This window comes from Carcharhinus amblyrhynchos, chromosome 10, assembly GCF_965287045.1.
Source record: "Carcharhinus amblyrhynchos chromosome 10, sCarAmb.v2.hapA, whole genome shotgun sequence".
Classification (NCBI taxonomy): domain Eukaryota; kingdom Metazoa; phylum Chordata; class Chondrichthyes; order Carcharhiniformes; family Carcharhinidae; genus Carcharhinus; species Carcharhinus amblyrhynchos.
In genome coordinates, this window is record NC_137333.1 from 51976193 (window position 1) to 52002796 (window position 26604).

The 26604-nt window shown below is 40.4% G+C and overlaps 1 protein-coding gene across 1 annotated transcript in view; it reads right to left on the bottom strand.

Moving 5' to 3' along the window:
- Positions 1-26604, bottom strand: part of tmem135 (transmembrane protein 135) — a 392480-nt gene that overhangs the window by 360026 nt on the left and 5850 nt on the right. Inside the window, exons 2-3 of the mRNA XM_080197023.1 lie at positions 24565-24692; positions 20046-20138 (exon numbers count right to left, since the gene is read on the bottom strand). Of these exons, the coding sequence (XP_080053149.1) occupies positions 20046-20138; positions 24565-24692 (221 nt within the window). The remainder of the gene's footprint in view (positions 1-20045; positions 20139-24564; positions 24693-26604) is intronic.

A 26604-nucleotide genomic window follows, 5' to 3' on the forward strand; every position in this document is an offset into this window, starting at 1 on the left:
GAAACACCCAAGAGGCAGCTGATGCAGAACAAAAACTATAGAAATTAACAAATAAATGTCTGGCCCGAATGATGCTTTCAGGGTGTGGTATCTTCTGATGAGATCTGTTTTGTTTAAAATACATTGTGTTCAACACATTCCACAATATCTTTTTGATATTATAAAGGCAAGCTTCCATGATAATTTCTTAAAGGGTGGTACTAAGGAATTTGAGAAATGCATTGTTAATAAGGTTAGATTAGAATTTAAAATTGGGAGTTAGGCTTACAAGCTTTTAAGTATGTTGATAAGAAAAACTGGGCTGGAATAATTTTAAATCAACAATCCTATTTAGAGAGTATAACTCCCATTCTAGTTAATAGTACTTGGGAAACATAGCAAAATGATGTTACACCTAAAGGATAGAACAATTGTAAAGCTGGATTGATCAATTAAACTGAATGGGCACTGGCACTACATCAGATACTACATTTGACGTTTTGGAGTTAAATACTACATTCAAACATCCTAAAGTACAGAATGTTTTAACGGCAAATAAATATTGAAAAAAACTAAATCTGGACAAATGTACACTTAAATTCTTATTCATAGGTGACCCAAAAAGCATAATACTTTTAATAACATTTTTAGTAATGCTTCACATGCTAACCTTCCTGATTTCATTATATTTCTTATGGGTGAAAATGAGAAATGGTGTCCTTTAACGGACGAAACTAAGAAAGAAATAGAATTAATAGTTCTGACTGCTGAAACATTGGCTCTTGCAGAGTTCTATTTGTCAAATATTTTAAGTGTACAAGGGGCATACCAAACAGGCTATTTCCACTGAATATTATGTAGAGTTTCGTTTGCTGCGAGGTGGTGCAACCCCTTTGAAAAATATGAGCAAGCAGAGTACAAATTGATCTTGTTGGCTTGAAACAAATACTGGAGGAGAAAGGACATCTGTAAACTTAGAAGCATAGATGCGTCTTGTGATACCGAACAGGATCACCAATTGTTATGATCTCAGACCCAGCAGTAATGTATATTTTTAATCCAAAAATCCAGGTATTAACTAAAAGAGTGAAGCCACAAGGCTCATGGTTTAAATTAAATTTTTACAAAACAAAAATTAAAAACATGAATTTTCATGACTGCACACCATCCTAAATAGTCAGTTACGTTAAAGATAATAAAACTACAATGAACAGTTACTTATTTCCTAAACTGAGCTTCTTACTTAAATTTCCTTCTCCACCCATTTGACACACCCCCAAAAGCTCAAAGCTAGTGCTTTCCAAAATTGCTAGATTCGAAATCTAAGGATTCAGATTTAAGTCTTGCGCTTACTTCTAGCGATGTCAACTCTTCAAATCTCCTCCAACCAATGTAGAGTTTGCACATTCTCCCCATATCTGCATGGGTTTCCTCTGGGTGCTCCGGTTTCCTCCACAGTCCAAAGATGTGCGGACTTGGTTGATTAGCCACGCTAAATTCCCTAGTGTCTGTCAGGGAATTCGCAGGGTAAATATGTGGGGTTACAGGAACAGGGCCTGGGTGGGATTGTGGATGCTGCACACTCAATGGCCTCCTTCTGCACTAGTGGAGTTCCATGATTCAATGCATGTTTGTAGACTTGCAGATCAACACAGGTGTAGTTGGTACCAGATCAGAACTCTCCTGACTCTAATATTCTTTAACTCTAGAACTCACTCTCCCTTTTCTCAGCTTGGCTATTCCAGATGTCTAACTCACTATTAATAGTAAATCCGTACACGCTCTCTCTCAAAACTGTCCTGGTCCACAGTTTCATTTAATCCTTCAACCTTTCATCCAGGATTAGTCTGGATTTTAACAAAGGACTTTTTATCTTGCTTTCAGATGTGAAGAGTGACAAAAGGCAGCTCACGAACAACACCATCCTTCTGGATCCTTCCTCCCTCTTCCTTCCCTCCAATCCCCTCTTTTCCTACAGTCTCACTCCTTACTGTGTAATCAGAATATCATCTGACCTTCCTCTCCCTGACTCTGAACAATCTGCCCTAAGCAATTCCTGTTCTCTAAACGAAGTTTGAGCTTGGACAACACGAAGCTCTTCTTTCATTACCTTGGCCTCTTCTTTGACCAGGATATTTCCCTCCGCAAGTGAAACAGGGATTTAGTTGTATTTTCTTCAATTTAGTATACCACATTAGCTATTCACAACATGGTCTCATCTCCACTGGGAAGACCAAACTGTAGTGGTAATGCTGGGAAAAGCATTAGACAGGAAATCAGAGGTACATGTGTTAAAGGAACTTCTGTGATTATGGGCAACCATAATCAACATATAGATTGGGAGAATCAAATTAGTCACAGTACAATAGAGATGATTTTCTGGAGTACATACAGGATGGTTTTCTGGAGCAATACGTTGAGGGACCAACAAGGGAACAGGCCATCTTGGACTGGGTGTTGTGCAATGAGAAAGGGTTAATTGGTGATCTAGCTGTGAGAGAACCCTTGGGGATGAGTGACCATAATATTGATAGAATTCTTTGTCAAGGTGGATAGTGATCGAGTTGATTCTGAGATCAGGGTCTTGAATCTCAATAAAGGTAATTATGATAGTGTGTGGTATGAATTAGTCATGATGGACTGGGAAACATTTCTGAAAGGAAAGACAGTGGACAGGCAATGGCAGGCATTTAAAGAATGAATAGATGAATCCCAGAAGTTGTTTATTCCTGTTTGGCGCAAGAGTAGTAAGGGAATTGAGGCCAAATCATGGAAATTAGAGATAGTATTAGATTCAAGGAAGAAGCATACAAATTGGCAAGAAAAAGCAATAGGCCTGAGGATTGGGAGCAGTTAAAAAATTAGCAAAGGAGGACCAAGGGATTGATTAAGAAGGGAAAATAGAACATGAAAGTAAACCAGCGGGGAACATAAACACTGACTGTAAAAGTTACTAAAAACAAAGGAGAAAGATTGACAAAAACAAATATAGGCCCCTTACAGTCAGAAATGGGAGAATTCATAACGAGGAATAAAGAAATGGCTGAGGAATTAAATTTGCACTTTGCTTCAATCTTTACAAAGGAAGACGTGAATAACGTACCAGAAATGCTGAGAGAAACATTTTTAGTGAGGAGCTGAAGGAAATCAGCATTAGGAGAGAAATTATTTTGGGGAAATTTATGGAAATGAAGGTGGATAAATCTCCAGGCCCTGATAATCTTCATCTCAGGAAAACTTAATGGACGTAGATCCATTGGTGGTTATTTTCCAAAATTCTTTGGACTCTGGAATAATTCCTACAATTGGAGGATAGCTAATGTAAGCCTACTGTTCAAAAAGGGTGGTAAAGAGAAAACAGGGGACTATAGACCACTGAGCCAAACGTCAGTACTGGAGAAGCTGTTGGAGTCTATTATCAAGGATTTCATAACTCGTCATTTGGAAGGCAGTGGTGTAATCAAAGTCAGCATGGATTTACAAAAGGAAAATCATGCTTGACGAATCTATTGGAACTCTGAGGACGTAACTAGTCGGGTTGACCAAGGAGAACCAATGGATGGGGTTTTTTTAGACTTTCAGAAGGCTTTCGACAGGGGTCTCACGTAACAGACTACTATGTAAAGTTAAAGCACATGGGACTGCAGGTAATGTCTTGAGATGGAGAGAAAGTTAGTGAGCAGATAGGAAGCAAAGAGTTGGCAGTTAGTGATTAGTAGGAATCTATGCTAGGACGCCAACTGTTCTTATTATATATTAATGATTTGAAAGAGTATTTGAATGTATCATCTGCAAATCTGGAGATAATACAAAGTTGGGTGGGAGGGTGAGCTATGGAAGGATGCAGAGATGCTTCAGTGTGATTTGGACAGGCTGAATGTGTGGGCATCTGCATGGCAGATGCAGTATAATGTGGATAAATGTGTGGTTATCCACTTTGATAGCAATAACAGGAAGATAGATTACTTGAATGAGAGTAAATTGAAAGGTGGATACTTAACGTGACCTTGGAGTCCTTGTGCATTAGTCGCTGAAAGTAAGCGCACATGTGCAGCAGGCAGTAAAGGCGGCAAATAGTATGTTGGTCTTCATAGCAAGAGGATTTGAGCATAGGGATAGGAATGTTTTGCTGCAATTGTATAGGGTGTTGGTGAGGCCACATCTGGAGTAGTGTGTGCAGTTTTGGTGTCCTTATCTGAGGATGTCCTTGCTATAGCTGGAAGGCAGTGAAGGTTTACCAGGCCAATTCCTGGAATAGTGGGTCTGTCATATGAGGAGAGACTAAGTCAGTTAGGATTTTCTTCACTGGAATTTAGAAGAGTGAGAGGGGATCTCATAGAAACTTATAAAATTCTTACACGGTTCGAAAGGGTAGATTTAGAAAGAATGTCCCAAACAGTTGGGGAATCAGAACTGGGGTCACAGTTTGAGAATAAGGGCCTTTAAGAACTGAGGTGAGCAGAAATTTCTTCACCCAGAGGGTGGTGAATGCATGGAATTTACTAGCACAGAAAGTACAGACCAAAACATTGTTTGATTTCAAGAAGAAATTAAATATAGCTCTTGGAGCTAAAGGGATGAAGGAATATGGAGAAAGAGGGGATCAGAATATTGAATTCAATGATAAGCCATGATCAAAATGAATGGCAGAGCAGGCTTAAAGAGCCAAATGGCCTACTCCTAGTTTCTATTCTGCGTGACATCTCTAAGCACAATTCCAAGATTCTGGTTGTTTGTCATTTTAATTTTCCACCTTGCTCCCGGGGCCTTCCATCATGTTCCAGTATAGTTCATTGCAAGCTTGAGGAACAGCACCTTATCTTCCGTCTTGGCACTCTACAGCGTTTTGTCTTCAACGCCGAGTTCAACACTTTAATTCAATTTCTGCTTCCAGCTTATTTTTTTCTGTTTTGCTAGGTCAGTCTTTGTCTTGTTTTTTTCCTTTATCCATTCATGTTGCATTCATATGAGGCTTTATATAACAATTCACACCTCATTTAGATGCAACCTTTCTTTTTTATAATATCCATTACTACTCTTTGGCTGTTGTGTCATGATTTTTTTTGTTACTTAATCTCCCCAACTTCCATCCTACAAAAGAACTGCTCCTTCGTACTCCCCTCCTCCTTCCATTGGCTTAAAAACTCATACATTTCTACCTTTCTTCAAAAAAAAATCATGACACAACAGCCAAAGAGTAGTAATGGATATTATAAAAAAGAAAGGTTGCATCTAAATGAGGTGTGAATTGTTATATAAAGCCTCATATGAATGCAACATGAATGGATAAAGGAAAAAAACAAGACAAAGACTGACCTAGCAAAACAGAAAAAAATAAGCTGGAAGCAGAAATTGAATTAAAGTGTTGAACTCGGCGTTGAAGACAAAACGCTGTAGAGTGCCAAGACGGAAGATAAGGTGCTGTTCCTCAAGCTTGCAATGAACTATACTGGAACATGATGGAAGGCCCCGGGAGCAAGGTGGAAAATTAAAATGACAAACAACCAGAATCTTGGAATTGTGCTTAGAGATGTCACGCAGAATAGAAACTAGGAGTAGGCCATTTGGCTCTTTAAGCCTGCTCTGCCATTCATTTTGATCATGGCTTATCATTGAATTCAATATTCTGATCCCCTCTTTCTCCATATTCCTTCATCCCTTTAGCTCCAAGAGCTATATTTAATTTCTTCTTGAAATCAAACAATGTTTTGGTCTGTACTTTCTGTGCTAGTAAATTCCATGCATTCACCACCCTCTGGGTGAAGAAATTTCTGCTCACCTCAGTTCTTAAAGGCCCTTATTCTCAAACTGTGACCCCAGTTCTGATTCCCCAACTGTTTGGGACATTCTTTCTAAATCTACCCTTTCGAACCGTGTAAGAATTTTATAAGTTTCTATGAGATCCCCTCTCACTCTTCTAAATTCCAGTGAAGAAAATCCTAACTGACTTCAGTTCTGATGAAAGGTGATTAACCTGAAATGTGAAGAGATGTTCTTTGCTCTGCAACCAGGTTGTTCCACAAGTTAAAAACCCTGCTTGAGACAGAGTCATGTCCACAATCTGCTCACTTCTCAACTTCTTGTTGACCCCTTTGACATTCTATAATTGATCTCCCAGACAACTTGGTCTGGGAGGTGGAAACAACAGTGGCTGAGGTTAGCACTGCTGCTTCACAACGCCAGGAAACCAGATTCAATTCACTGTGTGGGTCACTGTCTGAGAGAAGTTTGCACGTTCTCCCCACATCTGCATGGGTTTCCTTCAGAAGCTCAGGTTTCCTCCCACAAACCGAAAGATGTGCTGATTAGGTGCATTGGCCATGCTAAATTCTCCCTGACTATACCCGAACAGGTGCCATTGTGTGGCAACTAGGAGATCTTCACAGTAACTTCATTTGCAGTGTTAATGTAAGCCTACTTCTGACACTAATAAAAACTTTAAAAAGGTTCGTTACTAAAAGTCAACTTCCAGAGAAACTTAATTCCTAAAGGGACAGATTGTTTTACAAAAATAAATGTTAGGGAGGCAAGAAAAGGGGCAAGTTACAATGCTTCGAATAAAATATGGAAATTTTTGATTTGTTTTGTTTTTCAAATTATGGCTGCATATATTCACACTTCAAGGGACAGTGTAAATTATATACTAAATCTGTATAACTGGATTGTTATGAGTGCTAGACTTAATAAATTATGTTTTAAACTGCCTTCTTTCATTCAGGGTAAAATTGATTCATTTGGAGAGGGGAATGTGACCAACCCCAAAATCTACCTGAAGGCAAGCCTGTGTGATCTTGTTCCCATGGGATATGGGCCCAGGCAAAAACTGCTGCAAAGTAGTTTTAACACCTTGACACAGAGAAGGCAGCGTTTTTGCTCTGCACAGATTCTCTAACTCTGAACCAGTCAATTAGAGAGATGTGGGGAAGATGACCCACAACAAGTGCTGCTTTGCCCAGAATTAAAGGACTGTTTTTGAGTTAACCATCAAGCAGACTGCTGATGAGATAGGGTCAAAGAAACGAGTCTTGCAGAGAGTTAAAGAGCAAGCCAATGCCAGAGGATGCCTTGTTACCAAATTCAATTTGATTATGCTCAGCTGATTGAGTGGAGACACTATGTTTAGAAAGACACTGAAGATTGGTCCTGGTTGGACAAAGGAAAGATTTGTTAAAACTGGGAAGAGCTTGGGACTTTACACACAAGACTCTGGTTGGAATCCTCTCAGCTCACACAACCCCCTCCAACTACCAGTGCTCAGCAAATTCTCTGTTCATAGCAGCTGGACTAGTGAATCTCAGCCAGGTAAGAGAATTTTGGCCTACATTTCTGCTGAGAGTGAGGTATATTCAAAAAATTTCTATAGTGCAGAAGGAGGCCATTCAGCCCATCAAGTCTGCACTAACTCCCCGACACAGTATCTTACCCAGGCCCACTCCCTGCCCTAAGACTGTAACCTCACACATTTATCCCACTAATCCTCCGAACCAATACATCTTTGGACTTGAAGGGACAATCTAACATGGCCAATCCACCTAACTTGCACATCTTTGGACTGCGGGAGGAAACTGGAGCACCTGGAGGAAACCCATGCAGACATGGGGAGAATGTGTAAGCTCCACATAGACAGTCACCCAAGACCCAAATTGAACCTGGGTCCCTAGCGCTGTGTGGCAGCAGTGTTAACCACTGTGTCAACATGATGCCCTCCATATAAATGTGGTGCTGGGATTTGCGATTATGTTAAGGTTTCAATTATGTTAGGAAGTTAAATGGGAAATGCCATTCTTTGTAGTTTAGTATATTAGCTGCCTACAAAGTAATGTTTAGTCAATGTTAATTTGTTTGTCTATTACAGTGAAGTTCTTAAGTGATGTCAGTCACCAGGAAATTCATATTTCTTTTTTAAAGTTATTGGTTTCTATGGAGATCACATCAGCTGCAGCTGATGGGAATCAACTTGAGCCCTATAAATAGACACTGACTACAAATATGACCATTTGGTTAGGAAGTTCATGCTTATAATGTGTCAATCTGTAAATAAATATAAAACGTGTAAAGGTGCAAATTGTTGCAGATGCTGGAATCTGAAACCAAGAGAGAAAATGCTGGAAAATCTCAGCAGGTATGGCAGCATCTGTAAGGAGAGAAAAGTATCTTTTAAGTCCAGATGACCCTTTGTCAAAGGTGGGTTCTAGTTCTTCACTGTACCAACCAATTGGTTCAAGACTAGAATACTGATCATTCATGATGCTGCCCAAAATAAAATATATTTTCAAAAAAGTACATCTTGTCTTTCGTTTTCAAACTGTCCAGCTTAGGCAGTTTGCCTTTTATGCCGCCTGTTTTCCTTCTTTCTTTTCATTCCTTATGGCTTATAGTTTCTCATGTTTCTACTTGCACATGGTAATTCTCTATTTTCTGTAACGCTATTCTTTCCTCTGTTTTTCTCTTTTCACGCTTTTCGATGGTGTCTGATTATCAGTTTCCTCACCACTCATGGAAAATTAGAGCTAGATTTAAAGGGGGTGGAGGAGAAGCATCTTACAGCCAGAGTATTTTTTTTTCTCCATGAGTCTGAAGCCACAATTTCATCTTGGGCTTCAGCCTTTTCTTCAAAAGGTCTGTGTCCACTGTCTGGGCACCATACTCACACACACCCATTCAGGCCAACTGTATCTGATCATTACTGCTACAAAAGGATGAGGCCTGCAGCAGTACTTGTGACACCGAACCATACTAAGACATAATAAATATTGGCATCTTTTATCCAGATATCAGACTCTGGGAGCTTCCTATAAATAATTTGTTTAATGCTAATCAATTGCTTCTAAAATACAAGATTTCTTTTTAGAAAAGTGAGTTGCATTATAAGCAACAATTAATAATTAATGTTGCAGGAGCCTTTGTGTACAAATGCAATTGTGCAAGCACCATCAAAGTAAACAAAATTATATTTCCACAAGAGGTATCAAGAACACTGAATAAAGTAATGTTTTATGCCAAAATATAACAGATTTTGATGTTTAAATATCTTCAGAAATTTTGGTGTAAAATGTAATACAAAAACATTTCCTAAGATATGCAATTTCTCAAAAAAAAGAAAGTAAAAGTAAGATATTGCAAACACTAGAAATATAAAAACAGAAAAGGCTGGCAGCACTTAAGAATCAGGTGACATCGGCTGAGAAAGAGAAAAAAGGTTCAGCTTTCAGATTTTATCAAAACCAGTTCTAACAAAGGATGAAACAGAATAGCCTGAAACATTATCCTGGAGGCTGCCACCCAACCAGCTGAAGGTGCCCAACACTTCTGAATTTCTCACTACATTTACACGAACACCTTTAAATTGAGATTTAAAATATTTAGACAAAATAATACTTTGCCTAAGTTTTACAAGTATTGTAAAAACAAATTCATAATTTATAGTAAACACACCGATAAATAAAATTTGCAGATAATTATTTAAGATTGTGAATATTTTGTAAATACTCAGGTTTTAGTAAACATCTTTTCATCGTGACATGCAACTAATGAAGTATCAAAATGTAAATGAACACCATTTTGTCATCAAGGTCTACAAAAGTGCAAGAGCATACTTTTTCTCAAAAACCTATTCTCACAAAACATAAGTACATAAACCTGCACAGTGCGTGCACGGTTAATTCAGTTTTTTGAAAGTCGCAAATTGCTGGAATGCGCAGCTTTCCAAATACCAGTCAAATCTAACTCATTGGCAATATCCACCAGAAAGTCCTCCAGTAGATCGTACAGTTGCTGCATGAGGCCTAAGCCCACATCTTTCAATAGCTTCCTGGAGTTGGAGACAATTCCCTTTGGAGGCTAATGTAATTTAGATCTTTGAAAAGGGAGATAAGATGGATCCAGGTAACTATAAGCTCATTAACTTGAAGTCAGTAATAAGAAATATCCTGCAAGAAATCATTCAGGATGCTGAAAGTAATTACAAAAGTAGAGAAGAACATATCAAGGACACCAAACATGGTTTCTGAAAAAGGAATTCCTGTTTTACTTAATTTAATGGTACTTTTTGAAGCACCCACAAGATAGCGGATAAGGGCAACTTGATAGACATCATTTGCCTTGACTTTAAAAATTCTTGCTAAAGTACCAAAGAAGGTACTGCTCGACAATACTGAAGGCTCAGGTATTAGTGGTAACATACTGCGCAGTTTGAGAATGTAATGAAGGCCCACAGGCAAACAGTAGTTTAAAATGAATTTGTAGATGACTAGGCAGCACATTAGAAAGCACTGCTGCCTCACAGCATCAGCGACCCCAAGTTCGATTTGGGCCTTACATGCCTGTGCGTGTGCATAGGTTTCCTCTGGGTGCCCCGATTTCCTCCCACAGTCCACAGAAGTGCAGATTAGATGGATTGGCCATGCTAAATTGCCCGTAGTGTCTAAAGATGTGTACGTTAGATGGATTAGCTGTGAGGATGCACGGGGTTACAGGGATGTTTTCATCCCTTGAGTGCTGTGACTTTACGGAACAAATACAAAACAAGCTTTTTCCAAGTTTAAAATCAAAAGAAAGGATAAATTTTTTTTTACAACATCCAAGCCTTAATTGCAACAAACACCCATTCCTCATTCTTAAAGGCAGAATTGTGCTTCAGGTTAGGAAGAGGTTCTTTTCCCAGACAGCGGTGGACCCAGTGGAACTGCTTGTGCAGTGAACATTGACTTGCTCATTTTCATCAAGTTTCTAGTTGGGACAATTATCACCTCATGCAAGAGGAAAGCAGCAAATAACAATAATCAGGACAGAGAATGATCTCCTGGACAAATTCAATTGTCCACGGGGACTAGAGAAGAATTTTCCAGATTATTTTTTCCCCTAAATTGCTTGACTTACCTTCTGATTTTTTTTTTTGCTTTTCCAAGAGATTAGATGGCTTCCACATGTGCACTCGATGTATTGTAGTTCACAAGACATCAAATTTGGACAGGAGTGATGGATTGGTTGGTCTTTTCCTGTCCACCATTTTTGCAAGTTCATAACATAGGTCATCTTTAGAAAATATTTAAAATTTTCTACTGCCTTTTTGTCATTTCTGCATGACAATCAAATGTTTTTCAAAATGACAAAAATAGTTATTTCTCAAAAAGGAACACACACTGAACAGGGATTTTTGCTAAACAAACTGGGCAATTGTGGATTAAAACAGAGTTCATTAGTGCTAGTTAAATCCAACAAGAGATTTGAAGTTTGGAAGATGATAAATTAGTATAGTTCAGGACTTTACATTTAGTTGGCTCACCAGTGACTTGAATCCTCCACTCAAACTACATGTCATTGCATCATTCTATAGACACATTTAAGCATCGATACACAGCCAACTGATCAGGAGTTTTGAATTCCAGTAGTTAAATTCCAGGAGCTTTTGCAACTCCTCCAACCTGAACACCTTCCTCCCTTTCCACCATATGTTTCCCTGGCCACAAATATATCCCTTGAGGATAAAAAGGAGTGGAGACCTAAAAGCTGGAAGTTAGAAATTATGAAACATAGAAGATGCTTGGAAGTACACAATCGAGTCATTGGAAGGGAGGAGTGATCAGTTAACTTGTTGGATATAGGCCCACCATGCGTTTCTACGGGACATTTTATTTCATTCCTGATGCCACTGCAAGGTTCTCCACTCCAATCAAGCTTGGTAGAATTGATTTCCCGTCAAACTTATGTACTACTCCTCAAAATTTGAATTAAAAACATGGCCACTACAGAACTGGGCAGAAATTAAAAGTCAACAGCTTCCATGTCTTTTCTTGCCCAAAATATGCACTTTAAGAACAAATTAGTATCTGCAGGCTAAAGTGTTATAAAACATTTCCTGTGTCTCGCCCTCCTGATAATGGTCATTCTGTGAATAAGTAAAACCAATAATTAGGAATGTTTCTCCTTTTTAAAAAAGGCAATGCAAGCCCCCATTTCTCCTATCATTCCAAACAACTAATTACGAGTACTATTTTGATAAGTGAAACATGTCACTGCACTTTGCATATGCAACATTAATGAGTTTCCACAAACACCTTATCGAAAATACTGAAAAAGTGCTGGATTAACTCAAAGTCTGGTAACATCTGTGGAGAGACAAACACTCTGAACGTTTTGCGTCCATTGATCCTTCTACAGAACTAAAAAAGGATAGAAATGTAATGAAATATATATTTGGAGAGACGGGAATAGGGCAGAATGGAAAATCAGTGATAAATTGGAGCTAAGGATAGATTGGCAAAGATGTCATGGACATGAGTAATTGAGGGCCCCTCAATTACCAAGATGGCTCATCAATTATAAGCCATTCAGTTTAATTTCAGTGGTGGAAAAACTTCCAAAAACAACTATTTGAGGCAAAATTAAGAATCATTTGGTCCAGTAAGGATTAGTTAATTAATGGCAGCATGACTTTGTTAAGGGTAAAACAAGTTTACCTAACTTCCTGGAATTTTTTGAAGAGATAATAGAAAGTTGGTGAGAGTACAGGTGTTTATGTGGTGCACACAGATTTCTAAAAAAAAGCATTTTAAACAATGCTGCCGAACAGGCCAGTGAGCAAAGTTATAGCTCCTGGAACAAAAGGGACAGGAGCAATGTGGATACAATGTTGACTGAGTGATAAGAATCAAAGTATTGGTTAATGTATGCTTTTCAGACTGGAGGAAGGCTTGTTATGGAGTTTTCCAAGGGGTCAGTGTTGGGACTGTTGCTCTTCCTGATCAATATTTATGATCTTGGTGTACAGGGCACAATTTCAAAATTTGCAGATGATGTGAAATTCAGGCACAGCATGAACCACGAGACGGATAGTGTTGAACTTCAAAAGGATATAAGTACCATTAGAACATAGAACAGTACAGCGCAGTACAGGCCCTTCAGCCCTCGATGTTGCGCCGACCAGTGGAACCAATCTAATGACCCTCTAACCTAAACTATTCCAATGTTATCCATATGCCTATCCACTGACCATTTGAACGCCCTTCATTCATTGGCAAATGAAAATCAATGCAGAGAAGTGCAAAGTGATTATTTTGGCAGGAAGAAGGTAGAGAGACAACATAAAATTAGAGGCAAAATTCTAAAGGGATGCAGGAGCAGAGGAAGTTAGGTGCATATGTGCACAAATTTTTGAAGGTGGCAGTACAGATTGAGAGAGCAATTAATAAAGCATACAGTATTCTGGATTGGATTAATAGGAGCTGAGAGTACAACAGCAGGGAAGTTATATTAAACTTATGACAAACTAGTTCGGCCTCAACTGGAGTATCGTAACCAGTTCTGGATGCCATACTTAGGAAAGATGTGACAACATTAAGGAGAGTACAGAAAAGATTCACGAAAATGGTTCCAGGGATGAGGAATAAAAACAAAAAATGCTGCAAAAACTCAACAGATCTGGCAGCATCTGTGGAGACAAAAACAGAGTTAACATTTGGGATCCTTGTGTTCTTCTTCAGAGTCATTATTTCAGGGATGAGGAACTTAAGTTACATGGAGTTGGGACTAATTTCCCAGAGAAGAGAAAACTGAGGGGAAACTTTGTAGAGGAATTCGAAATTTGAGCAATCTAGACAGATAGGGGAAAAACTGTTCCTACTGGTGTAAGGATTGAGAAAAGGGTGGAGATTTAAGATAACTGGTAAAAGAAGCAATGAAATATGAGGATAAACATCTTCATACTGCATGTGGTTAAGATCATGAATGCACTGCCCAGGGTGTGGTGGAGATCAGTTTAGTCTAACCGTTCATGAGGGAATTAGAGCATTTAAATTTAAAGAATATGCAGGGTTATGAGAAGGTGAAGAAGTTGGTACTGGAAGAATTGTTCATTTGATGATATGGTGCAGACATGACAGTCTAAATGGCCTCCTTAGGCACAGAACTGTGATTCAGTGAAACAAGAACAGTTTCATGATTATCTTACAAGATTAAATGTGGAAGTGGTGACGTTGTGGTATTGTCTCTGGACAAGTAATTCAGGGACCCAGGATAATGGTCCGTGGACCCAGGTTCGAATCCCACCAAGGAAGATGGTGGAATTTGAATTCAATAAAAATCTGGAATCCAAAGTCTACTGGTGACCATGAAACGCACGTGGTTTCCTTTTTAGGAAGGGAAATCTGCCCCCCTTATCTGGTCTGGCCTACATGTGACTCCAGTTCCAAGACGATACGGCTGATTCTGAAATGGGTGATTAAAAAGTCAATAAAAGGCAATTAAACATGTCAGACTACCCAGCACCTGACATGACAAGAATAAGCCTAGCCCTGTCAATCCTGCAAACTGCTTCTTACTAGCCTCTGGGGGGTGTATTCCAAAATTGGAGAGATATCTCGCAGCAAGTCAAGCCCACGGAATCATATCTTATGGATAATGTCCCAGATACCACCATCCCTATCCCTGGGTATGATCTGTCCCACTGACAGGACAGACCCAGCAAAGGTGATAGTGTACTGGAGTACCATCGAAAAGAGGTTCTCAACACTGACAACGGATCACATGAAGTCTCAAGGCATCAGGTCAAATCTAGGCAAGTAAGCCTCCTGCTGATTACCTTGTATGGTGCCCTCAGCTGATGAGTCAGTGTTCCTTCATGTTGAACACCACTTAAAGGAAGCACTATGGGTGGCATGGGCACTAAATGTACTTTGGGTGGGGGATTTCAGTCAATCACCAAGATAGCTCAGTAGCACCACCACTGACCAAATCTTCATCCTCACCAACCTGTCTGCCACAGAAGAATGTTTCCATGGCAGTATCATCAAGAACAATCACTCTAAAGTCCTTGTGGAGACAAAGTCCTGTCCTCATACTGAGGAAACCCACTATTGTGTTGTGTGGCACAACCACTGTGCTAAATGTGATAGATTGCCTACAGACCTAGCAACCTAGCATTGATGCCTGGGCATCAATGGAGGTGCTGTGGACCATCAGCAGCAGAATTGTACTCGACCACAATCTGTAGCCTTACGGCCCAGCATATGCCCCGCTCTACCATTAACACCAAGCCAGGGTAATTCTAAACTGTAGTTCAATGAAAAGTGCAGACAGATATGCCTGGAACAATACCAGACATAATTAAAAACTAGTTGCCAAGGTGACAAAGGTACAAATCAGGACTTCTTGCATATAAGCAGCAATAAAATCGGCAAAGCTAAGCAATTCCACAACCAACGGATCAAATTTAAGCTCTCAATCTTGCCACATCCAGTCATGAAAAATTGAACGATTCACTGAAGGAGGAGGTTCCACAAATATTCCTATCCAAAATGATAGGGGAGTCAGGCCAGCATCCAAACAGAGCAAGACAAAAGATAAGATTGAAGCATTTCAGAGGTTTCCAGCATTACAGCTGCCAGTCTTCAACCAATTCCATACATTGGATACTGTAAAGGCTTTGGGTCCTGACAATATTCCAGTGATAATACAGAAAACATGTGCTCTGAACTTTGCATGCCACTAACCAAGCTGTTCCATTACAGCTATAACACTGGCATTCACTTGGCAATGTGGAAAATTGACTCAATATGCTCTGCATTCAAATCCAACCTGACCAAATACCACCTCCTCAGTCTTCTCTTGATCATCAGTAAAGTATCGGAAGGGGTAATCAACAGTGCTTTCAAGCAACTCTTGCTTAACAATAATCTGCTCCAGGATGTTCAGTTTGCGTTCTGTCAGGATCATTCCGTTCTTCACCTCATTACACCTTTGATTCACATATATACAAAACAGCTGAATGTTAAGAGATGAGGTGAGAGTGACTGCCCTTGACAACAAAGCAGCATTTGACTGAACATGGCATCAAGGAACCTGAACAAAACTGGAATCAATGGGAATCGGGGGAAAACCTTCCGCAGGCTGGAATCATACCAGGTACAAAGGAGGATGGATTTTGGTTGTTGGAAGTCAATCATCTCAGTTCCACGACATCACTGCAGGAGTTCCTCAGCGTATGTCCTAAGTATAAACACCTTCAGCTGCCTCATCAATGGCCTTCCTCCATCATATAGACTGGCCATGCTAAATTCCCCCTCAATGCACCTGAACACAACACAACAGTGGATTTCCTCAATACGAAGACAGGACTTTGTCTCCACAAAGACTTTAGGGTGGTTATTCTTGCTGATACTGCCACGGAAAGATTCTTCTGTGGCAGACACTGGAGTGTGGTGATGAGGGAATTTTCACAGTAACTTCATTGCAATATTAATGTAAGCCAACTTGTGATAAACTTTACTTACATGAGGTCATCCACTTTGGAAGCAATAATAGGAAGGCAAATTATTATTTAAGAGAGGTGGATACTCACTGAGACCTTGTGCATCAGTCCCTGAAAGTGCGCAGATACAGCAAAGCAGTAAAGAAGGTAAATGGTATGTTGGCCTTCATCACAAATGAATTTGAGTATAGGACTAGGGATGTTTTACTGTTATTGTATAGGACATTGGTGAGGCCACACGTGGAGTATTGTGTGCAGTTTTGATGTCCTGAGGAAGGATGCCCTTGCTATAGAGGGAGTATAGAGAAAGTTTACCAAGCTGATTCCTGGATGGCAGATCTGTCATATGAGGAGAGACTAAGTTGGTTAGGATTATATTCACTGAAATGTGGAAGAATGAGAGGGGATCTTATAGAAACATAGAAAATTCTAACAGGATTAAACAGGTAAATTCAGAAAGAATGTATCCACTAGTGGGGGAATCCAAAATGAGGGAATCATAGTTTCAGGATAAAGGATAAATCTTTTAGGACTGAAATAAAGAGAAATTTCTTTACCCAGGAAGGGGTGAATCTGTGGAATTCACTACCACAGAATGTAGTCGAAGCCAAAAATTTTGTGATTTCAAAAAGAAATTAGATATAGTTCTTGGGACTAAAGGGATGAAAAGGTGGGGTGGGGAGCGAGGTGGGGGGAGATGTGGTATGGAAACAGGATCAGAATATTGATGATCAGCCATGATCAAAATGAACGGCAGAGCAGACTCAAAAGGTCCAATGGCCTACTCCTGCTTCTATTTTCCATGTTTCTGGAAGGTTAGAGGTAAGGATGTTCACTGTTGATTGCACAGCGTTCAGCACCATTCAAGACTCCTCAGATACAGAAGCAGTCCATGTTTAAACGCAGTGTGACCTGGACAACATCCAGACTTGGGTTGACAAGTGCCAAGTAAAATTCACTCCACACAAGTGTCGGACAATAACCATCTCCAACAAGAGAAAATCTAACCACTGCCTTTTGACATTCAATCTCATCACTAATGCAGAATCTCCCAATAACAACACCTTGGGGGTTACCACTGACCAGAAACTGAACTGGACTAGCAATGTAATTGCAGTTACAAGAACAGGTCATTTGCTCAGAATCCTGCAGTAATTCACCTCTTGGTTCCCCAAAGCCTGTTCACCATCTACAAGGCACAAGTCAGGACTCTAAAGGAATATGTTCCACTTGCCTGGATGACTACAGCTCCAATAACACTCAAGCAGCTCAATACCATCCAGGATAAAGCAATCCGCTTGATTGACACGCCTTCCACAAACATTCACTCCCCCACCATCAATGGACAGTGGCAGCAGTGTGTACCATCTTCAAGATGCACTGCAGGAACTCAATTATCCTCTTTAAACAGCACCTTGCAAACCCACGACCGCTACCATCTAAAAGGACATGGGCAGCAGGTAAATGGGAACACTTGGAAGTACCCCATCAAATCACACACTATCCTGACCTGGAAATATATCACCATTCCTACACTATCGCTGGGTCAAAATGCTGGAACTCTCTCCCTAATAGCTGGGTCAAAATGCTGGAACTCTCTCCCTAATAGCTGGGTCAAAATGCTGGAACTCTCTCCCTAATAGCTGGGTCAAAATGCTGGAACTCTCTCCTCAACAGCTGGGTCAAAATGCTGAAACTCCCTCTCTACTTAGATCACAGGAACTGCAACAGTTCAAGAAAGCAGCTTATTGCCACCTTTTCAAGAGTAATTAGGAATGGACTATAAATGCTGGTCTAGCCAGAAACACCCACATCCCAGAAATTAATATAAATAAAATGTTACATTTTAAACTTGAAGTTTCATCCTTATATAATCTGTACTAACATAAGCAGCTAACCCGACTTCTATTGAGTTAAACTGAAATAAAAGCCTCCAGAGATGATTTACAAAAGAGGCCAAGTGTCAATGATGTGTATCTCATCTTCAAAATGGACAGGGAATCATGAGAGACAAAATTAATGTAAAGCAAAAATAACAAGTAGTGTTTATGAATGATCAGGGCAGGAAAGACGACAACAAGCAAAGCAGCAGTAACATTTTAAGAGACTTTTAATTTCTGCAAATAATTCGAAGTACATATTTTAATACAATATTTAATACAACAAGCTATTCATAACATCTTGGAAAAATTATTGCTATATTGTTGGCATATCTTCAACTTATGAATTGAACTTAACAACTCATGGCATACAACCTTCTCCAGAATCTGACAGCTTTAAGGGTTAAACCAATTGCACCACGCATTAAAACTTTGAGCTAATTTGAAATTGTTTTAGTGCAAACGTAATAGTAGTCTCCTTAAACTGAGAGCATTATAAGGCTGCTGTACCAAATTTTTTTTTTTAAGTTCACTTTTGGTTACCACTCAATTGTTTTAAGTGCTGGGTTCTATTTTTTTAAAACTGTTCCTTGTGATTCAACATTGGAGTTTTGTTTTCTTTAAAAATTAGTGATTTATCTTGCAAAACAGGCAAAGATAACCATGTTTCCTTTTTCCTGCATTATAACTTCATAAAGTCTTTGAGTGAACTTGAAAGTGGCCTGCAGTCATTGTATGATCGTTCCTTGTGCTTTGGAACATCATGATCAGCATTAAAAGATTAACATTTCCATTTGATGCGCATTACGTTAACACAACGTGCCTTTAAACAATTCTAAATTTTCTGATCATCAAAATACCCTGAATGGGATGGATAGGATAGAGGTGGAGAGACTCTTCCTGCTCAGAAAGGATAATAGGACTAGGGGGCACAGCCTCAAGATAAAGGGGAGGCGGTTTAGAACGGAGTTGAGGAGGAACTTCTTCACTCAAAGGGTGGTGAATCTCTGGAATTCTCTGCCCGTTGAAGTGGTGGAGGCTACCTCGCTAAATATTTTTAAGACGCGGGTTGATGGGTTTTTGATAAGAAAGGGGATTAAGGGTTATGGGGAGAGGGCGGGAATGTGGAACTGAGCCACGACAGATCAGCCATGATCTTATTGAATGGCGGGGCAGGCTCAAAGGGCTAGATGGCCTACTCCTGCTCCTATTTCTTATGTTCTTATGTATTGATAACAACAGCAGGGTGCATAATAGGCAAAAAAGCCACCCAAAAGACATCTGAATTGAGGAGTGCAAGGCTGTGTCAACTGTGGTAAGTGTAGTGGATTCAATCAACATTACACTAAACTTCCCCAATGGCTCAGCAAGCGTATCCTGAGAGCAACACAACACAGCTCAGGGTTCCTATCTGCGATCCCTTCGGAGATGGGAATACAACAAATGCCTCAGCACCCCTAACTGAGGGGAGAGGAAAATAAGAGTTCCCAATTCTTTTTGGTTTCCAACTTCCCTTGCTACAAGTGCATCTCAATCTCAGCTGATGTCCTTCACAGCTGAATAATCTGCTGCCATTCACCAAGAATCACACAACAAAAATCATGTGAGTGAGCTACAGTCTTCAGAGCAACCAGCAACGGTTCTGCAGCAAGGAGGAAAAGCCTTCAGGATAGGAGATGAGAGAAAGCTGGCAAGAAGTTGGGGGTGGGGGTGGGGGGAGGAGAAACACAATGATGCAAATAGACCTAAAACACAAAACAAATCGTCCATTTCACAGACCCTTTATGAACACAATGATTCAAAACAATGTTATGTATATGATATTACAGAATTCCATTGCAATATATTCTTGAATAAAGAAACTGCAGGTGTCATAAGCACTTTACAAATTTATACATAAAGCACTGATTTATAGGGACAGCAACTTTGAAAAAACTTACCTGCTTTTCCTCTCAATCAGAATGGCCAAATAGGAAGCAGGCAAAGCAGCACCAAATCCTGCGGACCATATGTAGAATTTCCCCAGAAGTTTCCTACATTTGGTGAAAATCAAAACACAACATTTAAACCAGCTTTATCAGCAATGTTAGATAATCTACCTTGACTCATCTGCAATACCAACTAGCAGAATTGAATAAAAATGAAGGAGAACTACATATGCAAGCTCCTATGTCGCTGCAACTGGAAGTCCACCAAAAAACCTCTAGGGATTGGAATTCATTATTTCTTGCACTCCAACATGCCCTTAACGCTAAAGTAAAGTTTATTTATTAGTCACAAGTAGGTTTACATTCAAGTTGCAATGAAGTTACTGTGAAACTCCCCTAGTTGCCACACTCCAGCACCTGTTCGGATACACTGAGGTAGAATTTAGCATGGCCAATGCACCTAGTAAAAAGCCTGACAACACCAGGTACTTTTACTGTGTTTACCCCAGTCCAACGCCGGCATATCCACATCATGGCTACTATCGACAATGCACCTAACCAGCACATCTTTCAGACTGTCACAGGAAACCAGGGCACCCGGAAGAAACCCACACAGACACAGGGAGAATGTACAGACTCTGCACAGACAGTGACCCAGGCCGGGAATTGAATTTGGGTCCCTGATACTGTGAGGCAACAATGCTAACCACAGTCTCACCATGCCACCCCAATATGGCTCACTAAAATATACCAAAAACACACCATGTGCAACTTGATTGCAGATCCATTCATATAATTCCATGAGTGAGAAAGCATTGTTCATTAGAATTTTACAGCTACTCATACAAAACCACTATATTCCATATTCTGTTCTGCAATTAGCATCAAAATATGAAAAACCAAGGTGCAAAACAAACTATTCTTCCAAGTAATCCAGTTTTTTTTTAATTACTCACTTTTAATTGGCCTAAATACATTTCCTAATCTTATGAACACTTCTCAATTCTTGAGAATAGTCACTCATACTACAGTAATGGTTCCAAGGTAACTGGGAGTCTTTCTGCAACTCACTCAAAGGATCATTCTTCACTAACAAATCTGGGCGACTGTCATCGGCAGACTATATTACCATAAAGGCCTACTGGCCAGCCTGATTTCTACCTCCTGATATTCGCTATCAAGTTCAGAAATAAAAAATGACCGCAAGATACAAAAGTGCATCAAGCACTCATTGAGCTAACATATTGCGGCTTAAATCAGCACCTTTGGAGAGAGGAAAAGAGGGGGTCAGTGTGGAGAAAGACTATTAAAAAAAGTTTAATCTCCATGTTAGTTGAAGGCTCGTTTCATTTAAACGTATTCTTCGCAAGCTGCGTAACAGAACAACCACACCTCTCTAAGTAAACTGAACTTTGAAAAAGTCGGGCGTACGTTTTCGTTGACGATAACAATTGGAGGACATGTGCAGTTTAAAAAAAAGCAGAATGCATAATGGTAACTTGGTATTCCTTCAAGACCAGAGATCAAATTGTGGTGCTTTCCCCAAAGTCAATTAGAGACCATTACTCAGCTACGTTTTAAGATCAATTAGATGTCAGAATATATTTGCTTTAAGAAGCATAACACAAACTTTCACGTGTCACAAATAAACACAAATTTTATTACAGAAAAATGCAACTTGCAATGTAGACAGGACCTGTATGCCCCTGCACTTCACTGATGACTGCAGCCCTAACTTTAGCAACCACATCACAATAAAGGAGGCATGACCAAAAACATTTTATTTACCAATGGCAACTGAGTCAATGGCACCCCAGTGGAAGCATTGCTACAGAAGAGAAAAATGAAAAAATATTTTTATGAATAGATTACCTATGTTATCAATCATGAGAGACAGCGTGCATTGTGAGTGAGCGAGAGACAGAGAGAATGCATACAGGGCAGAGACAAAGAGTGCACACAAGAGCAAGAGAAGGGAAAGAAGGCAAAGAAAGCATACACATGTTGTGGGCAGGGGTGGAGAAGGGAGAGCATGTGCCACTGGGATTGGGGCAGGGCACGTGTGGGTCACGCTTCAAAGGTCAGGGCAAGACTGGTGCAGTCCAGAAGAGGGAATGGCACAGGGTGGGTGCAGGCCTCAAGAGGGGCTGGAGTGGTGAAGACAAGAGGGGAGGGCAGGGGAGCAAGACAGAACCACTAGGGCAGAAGGGTACTCATGTAATGGTAATGTCATGTACTCATGACATTACTGTTACTAGAGAGGCGGTGCTTGACAGACTGGAGGGGCTGATTGTGGACAAGTCTCCAGGACCGGATGGAATGCATCCGAGGGATCTGAAAGAAATGGCGGAGGTGATAGTGGATGCCTTGGTGGTTATTTTCCAGACGTCGCTGGATTCCGGGGAAGTGCCGGATGATTGGAAAGCAGCTAATGTTACGCCGTTGTTTAAAAAGGGTGCCAGGCAAAAGGCGGGGAATTATAGGCCGGTCAGTTTAACGTTTGTGGTAGGTAAAATGTTAGAATCTGTCATTAAAGAGGAAATTGCGAGGCATCTTGAAGGGAATTGCTTGATAGAGCAGATGCAGCACGGTTTCATTAAAGGGAAGTCGTGTCTGACAAATTTACTGGAGTTCTATGAGGATGTGTCTAGGGCAGTGGATAGAGGAGAACCGGTGGATGTGGTCTTTCTAGATTTTCAGAAGGCGTTTGACAAAGTACCTCACAAGAGGTTATTGCAGAAGGTCGAGGGACATGGAGTTGGGGGTAGGGTGTTAGCGTGGATAGAGGATTGGTTGTCAAATAGGAGGCAGAGAGTGGGGGTCAATGGGTGCTATTCGGATTGGCGGATGGTGACTAGTGGAGTGCCCCAGGGGTCGGTGCTGGGGCCTCAGCTTTTTACCATTTATACAGATGATCTGGAGGAGGGAACCGAGTGTAGGGTGTCGAAATTTGCTGATGACACCAAGATTGGGGGAACGGCAAATTGTGCAGAGGGTGTGGAGAGTCTGCAGAAGGATCTAGATAGGCTGGGCGAATGGGCCAGGAAATGGCAAATGGAATTTAATGTTGGCAAGTGTGAGGTGGTCCACTTTGGTAGGAAGAATGGTAGGAAGGACTATTACTTACGGGGCGAAAAACTGCAGCAGGCGACGGTGCAGAGGGACCTCGGGGTCCTTGTGCATGAGTCGCAAAAACCCAGCCTGCAGGTGCAGCAGGTGGTCAGGAAGGCGAATGGGATGCTGGCCTTCATAGCGAGGGGGATTGAATATAAAAGTAGGGAGGTCTTGCTGCAGCTGTATAGGGCATTGGTGAGGCCGCAGCTGGAGTACTGTGTGCAGTTTTGGGCGCCACACCTACGCAAAGATATTTTGGCCTTGGAGGGAGTGCAGAGGAGGTTTACTAGGCTGATACCGGAGTTGAGTGGGTTGAGTTATGAGGAGAGGCTGAATAAACTGGGCTTGTACTCGTTAGAGTTTAGAAGAATGAGGGGAGATCTCATTGAGACGTATAAGATGATGAATGGGATGGATAGGATAGAGGTGGAGAGACTCTTCCCGCTCAAAAAAGACAGTAGGACTAGGGGGCACAGCCTCAAGATAAAAGGGGGGCGGTTTAGAACGGAGTTGAGGAGGAACTTCTTCACTCAAAGGGTGGTGAATCTCTGGAATTCTCTGCCCGTTGAAGTGGTGGAGGCTGCCTCGCTAAATATTTTTAAGACGCGGGTTGATGGGTTTTTGGTAAGAGAGGGGATTAAGGGTTATGGGGAGAGGGCGGGAAAGTGGAACTGAGCAGCAACAGATCAGCCATGATCTTATTGAATGGCGGGGCAGGCTCGAAGGGCTAGATGGCCTACTCCTGCTCCTATTTCTTATGTTCTTATGTAGGCACACCATGCATCAGGGGGTGGAGTAGGTGGGAGACAGGGTTTTATTGCATCAACATTGATATTTGAGCCAGTGATTTTTATTTCTCCTCTATCTCATTTTTCTTTCTAAAATCAGACTTACTATAAATGGTTAAATTTCAACTAAATGACCAACACATAATCAAGACGTCGCATTTGTAAGCAGTGTGATATTTGGTACCTTTTCTTACAATCAGAACATTGGGGAACAACTGAGAATATCTAAGTACTGGTAATATCTAAATATCAGTCACCCTCCTTGTATTTTTACACTCGAGTAAGCCAATACCAACAAGCACAGCCACTGAAATCAAAATTAACTTCACATGTTTAGTTTGAACGGTATTGTTTCTCATTTCAAAGGTGGCAGAGAATGTAGGTCATGAAAGTTAAATAGCAATCAGCCTAGTGAAATGTTCACACAAAACAGTCCATTTATCAAATTTCCGACAAGTTTGAGAGGCGCTATTTGTCGCCTATTGTCAAATTATAGCTTTAAATGCTGCAATTCCCTATAATTGATTGAACATTTGAAGGTATAGTCAAGCACCTGAATAAAGCTTGTGACCATTTCAATACAGATCTAAGAAAAATCAATGCCACCTGTAAGTTAGTAAATCCCTCACCTGAGGACACAGAAAAACATAATATAGAAGCCACCATTTGCAGTAAGGAATGATGTCGACTGGAGAATCTCTGGAAGCAGTTTGTGAATGTAGTAGTCTAACTTCCGCCGTCGAAGAATGGCTGCAATCTAAAACAAACATAGTATGATTTCTATTTTAAAAGTTGAGAATAAGGTGCATCCAATATTGCTACATCCAATTGCTTTATTGATACATTGTTTAGCCTGCACAGTTACACATCTTCCTGATTTGCAAAGTTTTATCCCTATCTGTAACAAAGATGTTTATAAAAACATGTCAAAAACAAATGAAAAATACTTCAGTCTAAAAATATAACTGGTGCCTTGCTGTTAATCGCCCAAAGAGTCTGTGTTGTAGTTTGTGAACAAAATATTAAAGCCAGCAGTATGCTTCAGCAATCAGCATTGACTGACTTGTTACAGCAATTCAACCAGCCAAAAAACCCAAATCCAAGTTAGTCCTTGGCAAGTTCAGAAGAAATGTTTTGTAAATTAATTAATTCTTAAAATAACTATTTTTAGTAAACTACACAAGAATGGACAAGCAATAGCCCATCTACTTCAACACACGATTGCACTTTAGCCATGTAGAAGGACAAGGGCAGCAGATACATGGGAACACCACCACCTGCAAGTTCTCCTACAAGTCACACACCATCCTGACTCTGAACTTGAATCACTTTTGCTTCACTGCCCCGGGTCAAAATACAGGATTGCCCTTCCTAACAACATTGTGGGTATACCTACATATGCACTGCAGCAGTGGTTAACACTGCTGCCTCACAGCGCCAGGGACCCAGGTTTGATTCCTGCCTTCAGTCACTGTCTCTATGGTGTTTGCACATTCTCCCCATGTCTGCGTGGGTTTCCTCCGAGTGCTCTGGTGTCCTCCCACCCTCCAAAGGTGTGCAGATTAGGTGCATCAGACATGCTAAATTGCTCCTTAGTATCAGGGGGATTAGTAGGTTAAATATGTGGGGTTACAGGGATAGACCCTGGATTGGATTGTTGTTGGCACAGGCTCGATGGACCAAATGGCCTCCTTTTGCACTGTAGGGATTCTACAGAAAGGTAGCTTTCTAAAAAGAGCTCACCACCACATTCTCAAAGGCAGTTAGGGTTGGACAACATATGCTGGCCTAGCCAACAAAGTCCACATCCTGTAAAAGAAGAAAATGGAAAAAAGAACCATTCAATACAGGAGAGTTAAACAAAATGAATTACCCGGCAGTACTCATATATAAACCCAAATGTCTGGTTGCAAATGTCACAAAGGGATTTGAGCTATTAAAAATATTTTTTACTGCAAGAATACTAGTGCCTCATTTGACTGAGTTTTTATCTGCTCATCTACTATAATAGAAAACTATCAACATTAAAGGATTCATTTGATTATACATATTAGGCAGGTTTCTCCAATGACATCTAAGGCCACCCCCACTGTGAATGGAGAATCTGGTACTCAGCCAAAACTCCATTCACTGCAGTGCCACCAGAGAACAAATTCTAGTCACAGACGAGGTCTGAGGTTTTCAACAATAGAATCTTTTCCATAACATAATTCTGTTCTAGCTCTGCTGAGGTTAGGACACTGCAAGTTACACAGTTTTCATCCTCCCATTAGAACCAGAAGCTAAAGGTTAGGAAAAAATGAAGGAAGAAAGACAACCTAAAGAGACTGCTCATTTAAAAATACTATCACTTTATTAACGATTCTTTGTTTCATTATGTTATCCTAATGTTTTAATATACAATATATGCCGTGATATAATGTCATAGTCAGAACAGGACAAATTGGCCTATCAAATCCATACCAATTCTCCATAACTAACCAGTCAGTCCCATTCCCCTTGCTTTCTCCACGTAGCAAAGTTGATTTCCCTGAAGTGTCTATTCAGTTTACTTCTGAATCAATTGGTTGTCTACCACCCTGGCAACCACCCTCATAGGTGAGTTCAAGATTATTTCCGCTCTGTATAAAAGATCTTCCTCTCATCGATAATATGTAATTGTATTTCCA